Here is a 16,347-nt window from a genome sequence, read left to right as displayed (position 1 = left end):
TTTGCCAATTAACCAATTCCCTTTCTAAAAATAAAAGATCTCAAAAAAAATTTTTCCACCAGCTCCACAATATTTTCTAGTGAAAACAAAACAAGCAAAAAAATCCTTGCTAAACCCCAAAAACTAACAGGCTAACTCTCACAGTAATAATGAAAGGAAAAATACACATGGTGGTCAGTACTGCCAGGATCTGGGGAAACAGGGACTGTTACTATTGGTGGTATTGTACTGGAGAATAATTTCAAAAGTCTTAAAATAAGTGTGCATACCTTCTGGATCAGTAATTTTACCCATGGGAATCTATAAGGATTCTCATAGATGCTAATTCTATCTAAAATTTGGAACTGACCCAAATGTCTAAGGATTATTAAGTGAATTATGGCACAACACAATGAAAGTTACTAAAAATTACTCAGAAGAATGTTGGATAACATGAGAAGAAGTCATGATACAGCATTACTCGAAAGCAGACTATGATCTTTATATATAATACAATACCAAGAAAAAGATTTACATATATTCACTAAAATAGCAATAAAAGTTACCACAAGAGCATGGGATTTTAAGTGAATTAGTTTCTATTTTTTGCTTAATTGTATTTCCTTACAAAGAATATATTCAAAAACACTCCAGTAATAATTAATAAAATTAAAATCACAGACTCTAGGTTATTTTATCATTTCTGGTTACTAACATGGCATAATGGAGGAACAGTAGATGGGTATCTATCACCCTTATTCCATACTTTGTGATAAGTATCTACTTATGGGTCTTTCTTTTCTATCAGATGTGACTTCATCTTTCATTTCTAATACATTCAATAAACTCTTATTGGAGACCTATTACATGCAGGGGACTGGGGATAGACACTGGGGATATTGTGGTAAATAAGATATATAGACATGGTCCTCGCCCTCACAGAGTTTAAAATGTCTGGAAAGACAGACATTAAAATAACTATAAGTACAATGAGTGTTACAAAACAAAAAGAATTGAGGTGAACTAATCCATCTAGAGAATCAGGGAAGGGCCTCCCTGAGGAAGCAACTTCTAATGATTCTTGTTTGAGAAGATAAAGATGTTATTTCTAAAAATATAAAATTCAAGAAAGCGAAAATTAGCAGTGTTTTAGAGAAAGAACTTATATGTCTGGTGAGAGTTCAAAAATATTTTTTGGAGAACACTAAATAACATGCATCAAGAAAGACATAAAAATCCTTATATGCTTTCTACTTCTAGAAATTTATTCTAAGGAAACAATCACAGATAGCCCCAAATAAATTTATGTAGAAGATAATTATAGCATTATCTATAATAGCAAATTATGAAAACAAAACACCAAAAACTGTAAAATATAGAACTGTAGAATATAGAATAGAATATAGTAAATAGAATACTATTTACTCATTGAAAATCACATTGTAGAAAGATAACAATGGGAATATATTCACAATGCAATGATTAAAAAAATAAGATACAAATAATAATGTATAGTGTGATCCCAAATACATACATACATACACACATACACACACACACACATACACAAAATCTGAAAGGATATAGTACAACAAATGTTAACAATTAGATTTTTTTCCTTCTGTTTTTCTTTCTTCTATGACATAGACTTTATATATATATATGTGTGTGTATATACACATATATATTAGATGAAGACCCAAAACATAATTACTTTTAATCCATGGTAGTGATCTATACAGGCTTCCTTGGTGGCTCAGTAGTAAAGAATCTGCCTGCCAATGCAGGAGACTTGGGTTTGATCTGTGGATCGGGAAGATCCCCAGGAAGAGGACATGGTAATCCACTCCAGTATTCTTGCCTGGGAAATCCCATGGACAGAGGAGCCTGGTGGGCTCTGGTCCATGGGGTTGCAAAAAAGTCGGACATGACTTAGTGACTGAACAACAACAAAGTGCTCTATATAACAACAGTACATAAGAATTAACTGTGAGTTAACCCTGGCCTCATTAATTTCTTTGGTAAAGAATCAGCAAAGAATCAGCAAAGGTCCTACAAAAGAAAATTTGCCATTTGCTATCATTAGTTTCTATAGTCTTAAGACATTCTGAATTTAATTCAAATCCCCACCAAAATCATTATTGTTTTTTCTTTACCCTTCTTATTTCTGCTGTAGAAAATCCAGATGTCTTGAGCTGCTCACATTCTTTATGCAAAGTTTTAAAGGCTTCCATCAAATCTTCATACTAAAAGAACAAGTTAAAAAATTATAAACTGACTAGATCCAGTAGGTTTCCTTAATCAGGTCATCTATTAACTTATAGTCATTATTTAATCAGTATAGAACACCATTAAAATATATCCTTAAATATTCATACAGGACACAAAAATGGTGGTGTATATAATCTGGCCTCTAACATGCCAGCTATGTTGACCTTCTTTAAATTCCTGGTATAGTCCACTTTCACTTTACACACCCTATTCCATCCACCTTCACTTTATACACCTTATTCTGTCTGAGAACAACACTCTATGACTCCCTCATCCCTTTCCTGGATAACTTACTCATCCTTCAGATCTCAGTGTCCCCAAAGAAGCCTTCTTTTCTTTAGCCCTGTACCTGTTCTATATGAATACCATGATATCAGAGTAAATATCATATAAACTTGTAATTGCTAGTTACTTATCTGATCTGATTATGGTTCAGATCATGAACTCCTTATTCAGACTTAAATTGAAGAAAGTAGGGAAGACCACTAGACCATTCAAATATGACATAAATCAAATTCCTTATGATTATACAGTGGAGGGGTATCTTCCCTGGTAGCTCAGAGGATAAAGTGTCTGCCTGCAATGCAGGAGACCTGGGTTCGATCCCTGGGTTGGGAAGATTCCCTGGAGAAGGAAATGGCAACCCACTCCAGTATACTTGCCTGGAGAATCCCATGGACAGAGGAGCCTGGCAGGCTACAGCCCATGGGGTCGCAAAGAGTCAGACACGACTGAGCGACTTCACTTCACTTCATACAGTGGAAGTGAGAAACAGATTTAAGGGACTACATTTGATAGATAGAGTACCTGATGAACTATGGACGGAGGTTCATGACATTGTACAGGAGACAGGGATCAAGACCATCCCCATGGAAAAGAAATGCAAAACAGCAAAATGGCTATCTGAGGAGGCCTTACAAATAGCTGTGAAAAGAAGAGAAGTAAAAGCAAAGGAGAAAAGGAAAGATATAAGCATCTGAATGCAGAGTTCCAAAGAATAGCAAGGAGAGATAAGAAAGCCTTCCTCTGTGATCAATGCAAAGAAATAGAGGAAAACAACAGAATGGGAAAGACTAGAGATCTCTTCATGAAAATTAGAGACACCAAGGGAACATTTCATGCAAAGATGGGCTCAATACAGAACAGAAATGGTATGGACCTAACAGAAGCAGAAGATATTAAGAAGAGGTGCCAAGAATACACAGAAGAACTGTACAAAAAAGATCTTCACAACCAAGATAATCACATTGTAGTGATCACTCACCTAGAGCCAGACATCTGGAATGTGAAGTCAAGTGGGCCTTAGAAAGCATCACTGTGAACAAAGCTAGTGGAGGTGATGGAATTTCAGTTGAGCTATTTCAGATCCTGAAATATGATGCTGTGAAAGTGCTGCACTCAATATGCCAGCAAATTTAGAAAACTCAGCAGTGGCCACAGGACTGGAAAAGGTCAGTTTTCATTCCAATCCCAAAGAAAGGCAATGCCAAAGAATGCTCAAACTACAGCACAGTTGCACTCATCTCACACTCTACTAAAGTAATGCTCAAGGTTTTCCAAGCCAGGCTTCAGCAATATGTGAACCATGAACTTCCTGATGTTCAAGCTGGTCTTAGAAAAGGCAGAGGAACCAGAGATCAAATTGCCAACATCTACTGGATCATAGAAAAAGCAAGAGAGTTCCAGAAAAACGTCTATTTCTACTTTATTGACTATGCCAAAGCCTATGACTGTGTGGATCACAATAAACTGTGGAAAATTCTGAAAGAGATGGGAATACCAGACCACCTGACCTGCCTCTTGAGAAACCTATATACAGGTCAGGAAGCAACAGTTAGAACTGGACATGGAACTACAGACTGGTTCCAAATAGGAAAAGGAGTACGTCAAGGCTGTATATTGTCACCCTACTTATTTAACTTCTATGCAGAGTACATCATGAGAAATGCTGGGCTGGAAGAAACACAAGCTGGAATCAAGATTGCCGGGAGAATATCACTAACCTCAGATATGCAGATGACACCACCCTTATGGCAAAAAGTGAAGAGGAACTCAAAAGCCTATTGATGAAAGTGAAAGAGGAGAGTGAAAAAGTTGGCTTAAAGCTCAACATTCAGAAAACGAAGATCATGGCATCTGGTCCCATCACTTCATGGCAAATAGATGGGGAAACAGTGTCAGGTTTTATTTTGGGGGGCTCCAAAATCACTGCAGATGGTGATAGCAGCCATGAAATTAAAAGACGCTTACTCCTTGGAAGGAAAGTTATGACCAATCTAGATAGCATATTCAAAAGCAGAGATATTACTTTGCCAACAAAGGCTGGTCTAGTCAAGGCTATGGTTTTTCCAGTGGTCATGTATGGCTGTGAGAGTTGGACTGTGAAGAAAGCTGAGCACCGAAGAATTGATGCTTTTGAACTGTGGTGTTGGAGAAGACTCTTGAGAGTCCCTTGGACTGCAAGGAGATCCAACCAGTCCATTCTAAAGGAGATCAGCCCTGGGTGTTCTTTAGAAGGAATGATGATAAAGCTGTAACTCCAGTACTTGGCCACCTCATGCAAAGAGTTGACTCACTGGAAAAGACCCTGATGCTGGAAGGGATTGAGGGCAGGAGGAGAAGGCCATGACAGAGGGTGAATGGCTGGATGGCATCACCGACTCGATGGACATGAGTTTGGGTGAACTCCGGGAGTTGGTGATGGACAGGGAGGCCTGGCGTGCTGCGATTGATGGGGTCGCAAAGAGTTGGACACAACTGAGCAACTGAACTATCTGTCTCCACCTTTGGACACTGACAGTCAGGAGGACAAGAATCATATTACTTGTGGAGGCTTCTATATCCCTAGGGCCTAGCATAGTACTTAACCGATACAGGTGTTCAATAAAAGAGCAGTTAAAGGAATGAAAAAAGTCACAACTCTTATCCCAAAATTTTTTAAAATAGGGTTTTTTTTGTGGATAATGACAAAATTAATATTTTTTTCTTGACATATATCCTGCAAGTCTATAAATCAATTGTTCTAAAACTCTTCATTTAGAAAGACAATGTGAATTTTTTATTAGGTTCTCCGCTAAAAGACTGGCTAAACATGTAAATCATTTCATACATATACTTCAAACATGCTTCAAGAACAAATATGTCTTTAGTATTATTAATTCTTCCATTAATAATTAGTTTGGCATGTTTGATAAAAACTATTAATAAACTTCCTTCAGAGGAATTAGTTTCTATCAAATTTATTGATAGCGGAGTGTAGGGAGGAGAAAATAGTTCATGTGTACACTCTCTACTACTTACATTGTGTAAAGCCTTCAAAGGTAGGGGCTGCAGTGGTGCTGTGCTTTCTCAAGGTGTCTACTGTATTATTTGACATAATTATTTGCATAAACCTTTCAACCCTTGAAATGTCTTAAGAGATCAATACTGACTCTATTTTGAGTTACTGTCATGGCTACCCAAAATAACAAAATATATGGATAAAAAACATTTAGTAGATTGTTTCAATTTAACCAAATTTTGAGCCATATCATACAAAATCCTGGAGGAAAACAAAGATGGATAAGACATGATACCTGTCCTTAGAGATCTCATAAATCTACTGGAAGAGACAGATTGACAAACTATTAAAATTCACAACAAACTGGCACAAATTGGTCTAAAGACCTACTATAAAACAAAAGTACAAATGCTAAAGAGAAGCAAATTTTTTCTTTTAAATCAAAGTTCTTTGCAATCTCAAGCCTAAATTCTCTAACTTCCATAGTCTATTTCCATAGAGTGGTTTAGACAGTCTTCAATCAGCAACATGCTTTGAAATCCCAGGACCAGGAGCCAGACCAGCCAAAATCCTGTATAGTTAAGAGCTTTAATGTCTTAAGGCCAGAAACCCAATATCCATCAAAACTCTGGTGAGGAAAGTACACTGAAATTGCAAATTCCTGGTTCTTTCTCTACCTTCTGTCTGATTAGGACATCCTTTGAGATCATAACCCTGGCTTCTTTGCCTACACACAATTTTTGAAGGTATAGTGCCAATTTATACCTTTTGCTCTGGTGTAATTATTATGATAACCACCCTCCTCTCTAATTTGGATGACAAATTATATAGTCATCTAACTAAGTATTCCGCAGTTCCAAGCCTAGGATCTTATCTACCCACAATTCTTTTTTTAAAAAATACACATGTGTTTACTCGTTCAAGGACATTTTAAAACTTCAGTTAAACTTTTGAGGTAATGGCAGATTCAGTTGTAAGAAACAGTACAAAGAAAGTCCACATGCCCTTTACTGAACCCCCACCCTCATGGTACTGAGTTGGTCAAAAAGATCATTTAACTATGCACAATTCCTAAGTAATAAATTATTTTAAAATCCTAATTTCAGGATTTTTTCTATCCACATACTCTATCACCAAAATGGTACTGGTGTTCAGAAGTCAATATTTTCATAGAGTGATTACAGGCAAAAATTATTGATAACAATTTATCCTTTTGGTTCCAATGGAAATACAGAAACAGCAAATAAACTTAAGTGAGATTAATATATATTTGAAACCTTGAAACCCATTACATATAGCTTAAAAATACCATTTATATATTGTATACCTGTTTATTGGTATCAGCCACAGTTTCATCCTGGAGAAACTCACTTGGTACCTCAAGTTTTATTAAAAAACGAGCTAAATATGCTCTTTTCTTCAGTTCACTAGTTCTCTGAAGAAGCCAGTGGAGCACTGGGTAAATTACAGGTTTACTTCCAATCACCAGACCCTGACGAAAGGTACTCCTATAAAAAGAAAATAAACACACACACACGCACACACACACACACACACATACACACACACACACACACACACACACAGAGGCTTAAAAGTAAACCTTGAAAAGAGTTACCATTTGCTCAAATCCAATTTACACTTTTCCATAACTATTTTAAAAAGATAAAACCAAGGCTATTCTAAAGTAAGTCTGCACATTGACAATAATCATAAAATTAGTCCCTTAATACATCACTGGAATATATGAGGAGGTTATTTTGGAACCATTAACTGGTCAGCCCTAATACTTCACTTCACTGACTGGACAGGTTTAAATTGTAGCTTTTGTATAGGATGGCGGATAAATGATTAAATAGAAACATGGATTTGCCTGACTTTTTTTATTAAGAAAAAGAACTGACTCACTTAAGACTCCTACATGACAAAATAACATTAAAAACCAAGATTATTTTGAAATTCAGTGATTTCATGAGGCCACTGTCTTAGGGAAAACAAATATTGCCAGAAAGACTGACTATGAAGGTTTAGATATTAAAGTACAGCTCTAAGAAAGCAACACTTGGTCAGCTTCTTACATGTCTGCGGCATTTCCTGGAGGTTTGTATTTAAGAATACCAAGAAGGCTCAACATCCTTTTGGCTGTTTGCTCTGGCATCTCCTCTCTGATATCAACAACTTGCTAACAAAGAAATTGAAAAAATGTTATTATGCAAATATAGCAAAGTACAATATTGAAACTCACTGACAAAATTGTCCTGCTAGAGCATAACAGTCACAATGGTCTCTTCATAAAACAGATTAAGTATGGAGGCTTCCAGATTCCAAGGGAGGGTACATACAAGCTAGATCAGGATTCATACTAAGAATGCCAAGCTTAAGAAAGTCTCCAGTGGAAAAGACCAGTGTATATGAGACATGAGCTAACTTGCAACACAATAAAACCTTTTGTAAAAGCATTTTCATTCCGGGACCAAATCTATTTATGTTTGGAACTGCACAAATAATTTCTAAGTAAGGTACAAGGAGGTAATTTAATTTTTGAGCTAGTAGAGAAATCTTAAAGATCATCTACTATCACTTTATAGGAATGGAAAACTAGGCCCAGAGATGTTAAATAATTTGCCCCAAAGTCACAGACATTTAGTGGCAGAAACTTGCTTTCTTGCCACCCTTTTCATCACAGAGAAAAAGAAAACTCTTACCTTTGGGTCAATCTCAGCCAGAACATCATTGAGAACTTGTAATAGTTGCATTGGCTCCAGGGAATCAAATGTGATTAAATTATAGTTCTTCCTAAAAGGTTCCTTATTGAGATTGTCCACGATGAATTTTATTTGATCACTCATAATTAGGTCTTATAATTTAAACTAAAAAGTAAAAATACAGGAAAAAATTCCTCAATGTTGGAAACAAAAATTCTGTATTAACAAAATACATTCACCAGAAGGTCAGTATTAAGTTCATAGGAAGTAGGCATGGAATGTATTCTACATGGAATACAAAATGCTGTGAAAAAGAGTTATTTTGTTGAAAGAGTGTGTGGACTTTATTAGGAATGCTACAGTACATATTGATAATATTCAATGACACATTTTTGTATATGCATCTGATAGCAATCATCTGAATTAACATGGACAAGTGAATACAAAACCCACCCACATTAACATTTCTCCCATTCAACTCTACAATTTTTACCCTGGGGACATGCTTCAATTTTTTTTTTTAATTAGCATCCCACATTCATCCAAGTTTCCAAATTCTCTAGATAATCAGATCTGGGAACCCTGGACCCACTATATGGCCACAACCAACTGAAGCCGGGTGAGTGGGTGAAAGTTGCTCAGTCATGTCCAACTCTTTGCAACCCCATGGACTATATAGTCCATGGAATTCTCCAGGCCAGAATACTGGAGTGGGTAGCCTTTCCCTTCTCCAGGGGATTTTCCCAACCCAGGGATCAAACCCAGGTCTCCTGCATTGCAGGTAGATTCTTTACCAGCTAAGCCACAAGGGAAGCTGGGTAGAGGTTGCAAACTTCAGCCTTAGGTATGCCTTCTTTGAGCTTCCCAGGTAGCTCAGTGGTAAAGAATCCACCTGCCAATGCAAGAGATGTGGGCTCAATCCCTGGGTCAGGAAAAGCACCTGAAGAAGGAAATGGCTACCTACTCCAGTCTTCTTGCCTGGGAATCCCATGGACAGAGGAGCCTAGAGGGCTATGGTCCATAGGGTCATGAAAGAGTCACACATGACTTAGGGATGTGCTCTTCACATACTGGAAGGACTGATGCTGATGCTAAAACTGCAATACTTGGGCCACTTGATGTAAAGAACTGACTTACTGGAAAAGACCGTGATGCTGGGAAAGATTGAAGGCAGGAGGAGAAGGGGACAACAGAAAATGAGATGGTTGGATGGCATCACTGACTTGATGGACATGAGTCTGAGCAAGCTTCAGGAGTTTGATGAACAGGGAAGCCTGGCATGCTGCGATCCATGGGGTCGCAAAGAGTTGGGCACAACTGAGCGACTGAACTGAACTGACTGAAGTCACTTCAGTTGTGTCCAACTCTTTGCGATCCTCTGGACTGTAGCCCACCAGGATCCTCCATCCATGGAATTCTCTAGGCAAGTATACTGGAATGGGTTGCCATGCCTTCCTCTGTTCCTCCTGACCCAGGGATCAAACCTACATCTCTTTCCTCTCCAGCACTGACAGGCGGGTTCTTTGCCACTAGCGCCACCTGGGAAACCCAAGCTCAATTTAGCTTTCCTCAGTTTTGTTTCCAAATTGTTACCTTCACTTCAGTTCAGTTCAGTTCAGTAGCTCAGTCGTGTCCGACTCTTTGCAACCCCATGAATTGCAGCACACCAGGCCTCCCTGTCCATCACCAACTCCTGGAGTCCACACAAACTCATGTCCATTGAGTCGGTGATGCCATCCAGCCATCTCATCCACTGTCGTCCCCTTCTCCTCCTGCCCTCAATCCCTCCCAGCAGGGTCTTTTCCAATGAGTCAACTCTTCACATGAGGAGGCCAAAATATTGGAGTTTCAGCTTTAGCATCAGTCCTTCTAAAGAACACCCAGGGCTGATCTCCTTTAGAATGGACTGGTTGGATCTCCTTGCAGTCCAAGGGACTCTCAAGAGTCTTCTCCAACACCACAGTTCAAAAGCATCAATTCTTCGGTGCTCAGCTTTCTTCACAGTCCAACTCTCACATTCATGCATGACCACTGGAAAAACCATAGCCTTGACTAGACCAGCCTTTGTTGGCAAAGTAATATCTCTGCTTTTGAATATGCTATCTAGGTTGGTCATAACTTTCCTTCCAAGGAGTAAGCGTCTTTTAATTTCATGGCTGCTATCACCATCTGCAGTGATTTTGGAGTCCAAAAAAATTAAGTCTGACACTGTTTGCCATGAAGTGATGGGACCGAATGCCATGATCTTTGTTTTCTGAATGTTGAGCTTTAAGCCAACTTTTTCACTCTCCTCTTTCACTTTCATCAAGAGGCTTTTGAGTTCCTCTTCACTTTCTGCCATAAGGGTGGTGTCATCTGCATATCTGAGGTTAGTGATATTCTCCCGGCAATCTTGATTCCAGCTTGTGTTTCTTCCAGCCCAGCGTTTCTCATGATGTACTCTGCATAGAAGTTAAATAAGTAGGGTGACAATATACAGCCTTGATGTACTCCTTTTCCTATTTGGAACCAGTCTGTAGTTCCATGTCCAGTTCTAACTGTTGCTTCCTGACCTGTATATAGGTTTCTCAAGAGGCAGGTCAGGTGGTCTGGTATTCCCATCTCTTTCAGAATTTTCCACAGTTTATTGTGATCCACACAGTCAAAGGCTTTGGCATAGTCAATAAACCAGAAATAGATGTTTTTCTGGAACTCTCTTGCTTTTTCCATGATCCAGCGGATGTTGGCAATTTGATCTCTGGTTCCTCTGCCTTTTCTAAGACCAGCTTGACCATCTGAAAGTTCACAGTTCATGTACTGCTGAAGCCTGGCTTGGAAAACCTTGAGCATTACTTTAGTAGAGTGTGAGATGAGTGCAACTGTGCTGTAGTTTGAGCATTCTTTGGCATTGCCTTTCTTTGGGATTGGAATGAAAACTGACCTTTTCCAGTCCTGTGGCCACTGCTGAGTTTTCTAAATTTGCTGGCATATTGAGTGCAGCACTTTCGCAGCATCATCTTTCAGGATTTGAAATAGCTCAACTGGAATTCCATCACTTCCACTAGCTTTGTTTGTAGTGATGCTTTCTAAGGCCCACTTGACTTCACATTCCAGGATGTCTGGCTCTAGGTGAGTGATCACACCATCATGATTATCTGGGTCGTGAACATCTTTTTTGTAAAGTTCTTCTGTGTATTCTTGGCACCTCTTCTGCTTCTGTTAGGTCCATACCATTTCTGTCCTTTATCGAGCCCATCTTTGCATGAAATGTTCCCTTGGTATCTCTAATTTTCTTGAAGAGATCTCTAGTCTTTCCCATTCTGTGGTTTTCCTCTATTTCTCTGCATTGATCACTGAGGAAGGCTTTCTTATCTCTCCTTGCTATTCTTTGGAACTCTGCATTCAGATGTTTATATCTTTCCTTTTCTGCTTTGCTTTTCACTTCTCTTCTTCTCACAGCTATTTGTAAGGCCTCCTCAGACAGCCATTTTGCTTTTTTGCATTTCTTTTCCTTGCATCTTTTCAATCTTCAGCTGACTGAAATAAGCACTACTCCCTACATAGTTTTTCCATCTTTGCCTTCAGTTAATGCTGCATTTTCTGCCTAGGGCTGTTTTCCCTTTCCCTCATCTCCAGAGGTGCAAAACTTTACCATTTTCAAGCCCTGTTCAAGCCCAGGCAAGAATACTGGAGTGGGTGGACATTTTCTTCTCCAGGGGATCTTCCCAACCCAGAGATCAAATTCAAGTCTCCTGCACTGGCAGATGGATTCTTTACCTCTGAGCCATCAGGAAGCCCACCTGAGGACATATCTGTGCCTAATTCTATCTTTGAATATCACATATAAAACAGCGACTTCTTCCACTAGAATGAATTTGTTCACAGGCCCAAGGCCAGAAAATTAGCATAAGCCTAAACAAGGTGGCAGTGAGGAAGATTAAAACTTTTTAAAATTGATTATCTGATTATTTAATGGCTGAAACAACTTAACCATGGCTCTTAGTGTTTCTTGCATGCAGACATCATGCGTTTAGTATGGGGGAAAGTGGTAGAAATTTGCAGACTGGCAGTTTTTTAGAGTAGCAGTTTTTAAAAATGAATTTAACAGTGAACTGCCAAAAAAAAGAAATAAGGAAAAAGATATTTCAGTGTTCCCTAATGGTTTTTAACCATGAAATGAAGAGATGCTAATTTACTTAAGACATTAGTTGGAGCTGCATGCATCTTGCTCTGAAACAGATTTTTTAAATTGGGTAGATAGAGTTGGATACTTAGAAAACATCAAAATGTAAAAGTATCATCATTTTATCATAATTATGATAAAATTATGAGTAAATGATTATATTATTTTTGAAAAATAAGCCAAAAGATGGTAAAAAAAATATAACCAATGTGGTTTAAAATTTTAAGGTTTCCTTTAAGCTCTAAAAGGAAAACCTTTAGAGAAATAAAAATCCACACTGGAGATGCAAATTTTCCACTGTGTAAAGTATTTTAAGTAAAAGTTCACGTCACAACCTTCATACACGGATATACTCAATTTTTCATTCTTTAGAAATTATATATATGTAAAAATTGTAAGTATATAAAACATAACACATACACACATATATTCTTTTTTTCCCCTTCCAAAACCCAAAATACTAGGATAAACGCATAAAACGTTACTAGGAGAGGAAAAGAAACCAGTTGATTTTCACTCCTAGCTGCCCACCAGCTTTCAGATGGTCACCCACTAAGGACAAAGATATACTGAATAGGTAGGTTGTCTATGCCCAGTGGGTTCTCCGCTCTAAAATTAGCAAAAGCAATTACTCTCCCTGTTCCAGCGGAAAGTCGCCTCACTAATTCACAAGCACTCACCCACATAAGAACCCGAGAGGGTGGGGGAGAATTAAAACCAGGACGTGCGTTTATCTAGCACAACTCGGGACAGAAACAGCGCTGTCCGGGTCCCAGGCTGGCACGAGCCTCCTAAGATTCCCCAAAATAGTTCCCCCGCCGCTTCCCGCCCCTGGGGTCGGGAGAGGGGACAGAGGACCCCACGTCTGACCCAGGCACCTCGCGAGGGCTGCTCTGGGCTCCCCTACGGTTCACCTTGTTGGGGAGCCGCCTGGATCACTGCGGGAGCTGACCCCCGAAGTGGGGGATTTAACTGCTGCGACCCCTCCACTCTGGAGGTGCCGCACTGGAAAGCGGAAGGGAAGGGGGAGGGAGTTCTCTCCTATTCCGGGGTTCAGGGGAGTTTCCGACCGCGACTTGGCGACGTTACCTCAAATTCTCCTCACGAAACCACTTTACCCCACACGAGGCATCCAGGCTCTAGTGGGTTCCTAGAGACGAGCTCCTTGGCAACGGTTGCTAGGCCGTGGACACGTCACTTCCGGAGGAGAGGGTTGGCGCGTTTCCGCGAGGCCCTTGGCGGGCGCGCGCAGTGAAGGTGAAGTTCTCGATGCGAAAGGCGGAGAGTGCGGGGCCCAAGTTCAAAGTGTTTCGCAGGTTCTGAGCCACTGCAGACAGCCTAGAGAATTGGGGGTTGTTACGGTGATTCATGGAGTCGCAAAGAGTCGGACACGACTGAGCGACTGAACTGAACGGAGGCAATAAAGTTTCGCAAATGTCCTGCAGTTTGCAGTTTACGAAATACTCTTTTCATTATTATTATGTTCTTTAGTCCATAAGTCTTGCGGACTCTGCAGCCCTATGGACTGCGACCCTATGGACAGGCTCTGTCCATGGCATTTCCCAGACAAGAATCCCGGAGTGGGTTGCCATCGCCTTCTCCACGATATCTTCCTGACCCAGGGATCGAACCAGTGCTCCTCATTGGCAGGCAGGGTCTTTATCCCTGAAGCATCAGGGAAGCCTCTCTTCATTATTAACCTATTTTAAATTCTTGTGCCCTTTCCCTCTTTCCTGCCTTCCCTCCTTCCTTCACCAAACATCTGGTGATGACTTCTTTGAGGCAAGGCCAGCAGGATTTGGATTGAGGAAGCATTTGGCCTGGGCTTCAAATTTAGGTTTTTGACATAAATATCTCCGAATTGGGTTATACATGGAATAATTGTAGAGTCTCCGGTGGGATTAACAAAAGACACATTCATCATAGAGATCTCTGCTTCTTTGTCACATTATTGGGCCACATAGCCTGTATTGGGAATTAATTTTTTTCTTCCAGAATTTCTTTAATATGGAGAGAGACCAAAAAAAAAAAAAAAAAAGTAAATGGCCTAAGGCTCTTTGGTTTCTGAGAGCCTATTTTTAGGCACTTGCAGAAATGAATAAGGTCCTCCTTACCTTTCCAAGGAGTTCACATTCTATGAGATAGGGGAGAGGAGATCTTAATGCCCAGATCACAGAGGAGGCCAGGAAGTCTACAGAAGCAGAACCCTAGGATTTTACTAACTGGTGTAAGGAGAGAACTTAGTTGGTGAATGGTATTTTGAACTGCCCCTATCAGAGTGGACACCACTGTACTTTGTGATGTCAGCTAGCAGTGAAGAAATGAGAAGAAGAAGAAAAAAAATGAAAGTCCTCACACTGAAAACTTAGTAGCCTGCTCAAACATCTTGGAAGAAACCAACTACGGATTAGCATCAGACTTACAAAATAAAGCAAAACAAAACAAATTCCATATTAGGCATCTCCTGTATGCCCTGCTTTGTGCTGGCTTCTGGGAATGCAGTGGAGGGCAGGGAATTACCTGGCCCCTGACTTCATGGACCTGACAGTCTATGCAGGAAGAGTGACAGCTGAATGGGCAACACCAATACAACAAGAATAAATGCTATAAAGAAGGATCCAATGATGGGAGAGTCCAGATGAAGGGTCTCAAGTTTATTTGGAGCTGAAGGGATTGTACTGTCAGGAGAGGTTCCATCAGAAAAAAAGATGTTTAAAGGTCAGTAAAAAGTAGCCGAACAAGAAAGGGGAGAGATTTTTTTGGGCAGAGGGAACAGAACATTCCAAGATGGGTACATCACTGGCTGCAGGGCGCTTGGAGAGAAATTAAGACAGGTTTCAGCTCACAGATGCTCAAGACTAGTTGAAGAAGGCAACACTGAAAACCTTAAAAGTTAACTCTGGACAGTTAACCTTGAAAAGTTAACTCTGGATGGCTAAACAACAATAAAAGATGCATGCCATTGTCATGTCTTTGCGACCCCACAGACTATAGCCCTCCAGGCTCCTCTGTCCATGAGATTTCCCAGGCAAGAATACTGGAGCAGGTTGCCATTTCCTTCTCCAGAGGATCTTTCCAACCCAGGGATCGAACGCATGTCTCTTGCACCTCCTGCACTGGCAGGTAGATTCTTTTACCACTGCACCACCTGCGAAGCCCAAAAGATGAATACAAGGGATGATGTAATTACTTGACCCTATTGGGTATGTTAGATTTTCCTGACTACCTGAATTTGGAGCTTGGATTGCCATTGTTTGGCTTCACTTGAGATTTCATTTCCTCGTCTATAAAATGTGGCGATATAATTCTTTCCTAAAAGGATTGATGTGAAGATTAAGTGAGTTGATATGGGTTTTGAGATTAGAACAGTGCCTGATATTAGAAGAGATAAGTACATGCAAGCATGCTCAGTTGCTCAGTCATGTCCTACTCTTTGCAACCCCATGGACTGTAGCCTACCAGGCTCCTCGTCCATGGGATTATCCGGCAAGAATACTGGAGTGGATTGCCATTTCCTTCTGGGTTGGATCTTTCCAACCCAGAGGTCGAACTCAAGGTTCCTACACTGACAGGTGGATTCTTTACCACTGTGCCACCTGGGAAGCCCAAGACAAGGACATCTTACCTTCCCCCCTCCCCACTTTTTTTTTTTTTAAAGATACTCTATATGCAAGACAGCAAAAGAGACGCAGATGTATAGAACAGTCTTTTGGACTCTGTGGGAGAGGGCTAGGGTGGGATGGTTTGGGAGAATGGCATTGAAACATGTATATTATCATATGTGAAATGAATCACCAGTCCAGGTTCGATGCGTGATACAGGGTGCTCGGGGCTGGTGCACTGGGATGACCTAGAGGGATGGGATGGGGAGGGAGGTGGGAGGGGGGTTCAGGATGGGGAACACATGTACACCCATGGCAGATTCATGTCAATGTATGGCAAAACCACTA

General features: G+C 40.1%; 1 protein-coding gene across 2 annotated transcripts in view; it reads right to left on the bottom strand.

Annotated features, from left to right (window-relative positions):
* Positions 1 to 13,538, bottom strand: part of IFT81 (intraflagellar transport 81) — a 99,474-nt gene extending 85,936 nt beyond the window's left edge. For both annotated transcript variants that reach the window (XM_027956496.2, XM_027956497.2), the window contains exons 1-5: positions 13,487 to 13,538; positions 8,236 to 8,400; positions 7,609 to 7,712; positions 6,858 to 7,038; positions 2,136 to 2,225 (exon numbers count right to left, since the gene is read on the bottom strand). In XM_027956496.2, coding sequence (XP_027812297.1) covers positions 2,136 to 2,225; positions 6,858 to 7,038; positions 7,609 to 7,712; positions 8,236 to 8,379 — 519 coding nt within the window. In that variant the 5' untranslated portion in view covers positions 8,380 to 8,400; positions 13,487 to 13,538. The remainder of the gene's footprint in view (positions 1 to 2,135; positions 2,226 to 6,857; positions 7,039 to 7,608; positions 7,713 to 8,235; positions 8,401 to 13,486) is intronic.
* Positions 13,539 to 16,347: the final 2,809 nt, after the last annotated feature.

This window comes from Ovis aries, chromosome 17 (genome assembly GCF_016772045.2).
Source record: "Ovis aries strain OAR_USU_Benz2616 breed Rambouillet chromosome 17, ARS-UI_Ramb_v3.0, whole genome shotgun sequence".
NCBI lineage: Eukaryota > Metazoa > Chordata > Mammalia > Artiodactyla > Bovidae > Ovis > Ovis aries.
Note: the sequence above shows the minus strand (reverse complement) of the source record. Positions and strands in the feature narration are given on the sequence as shown.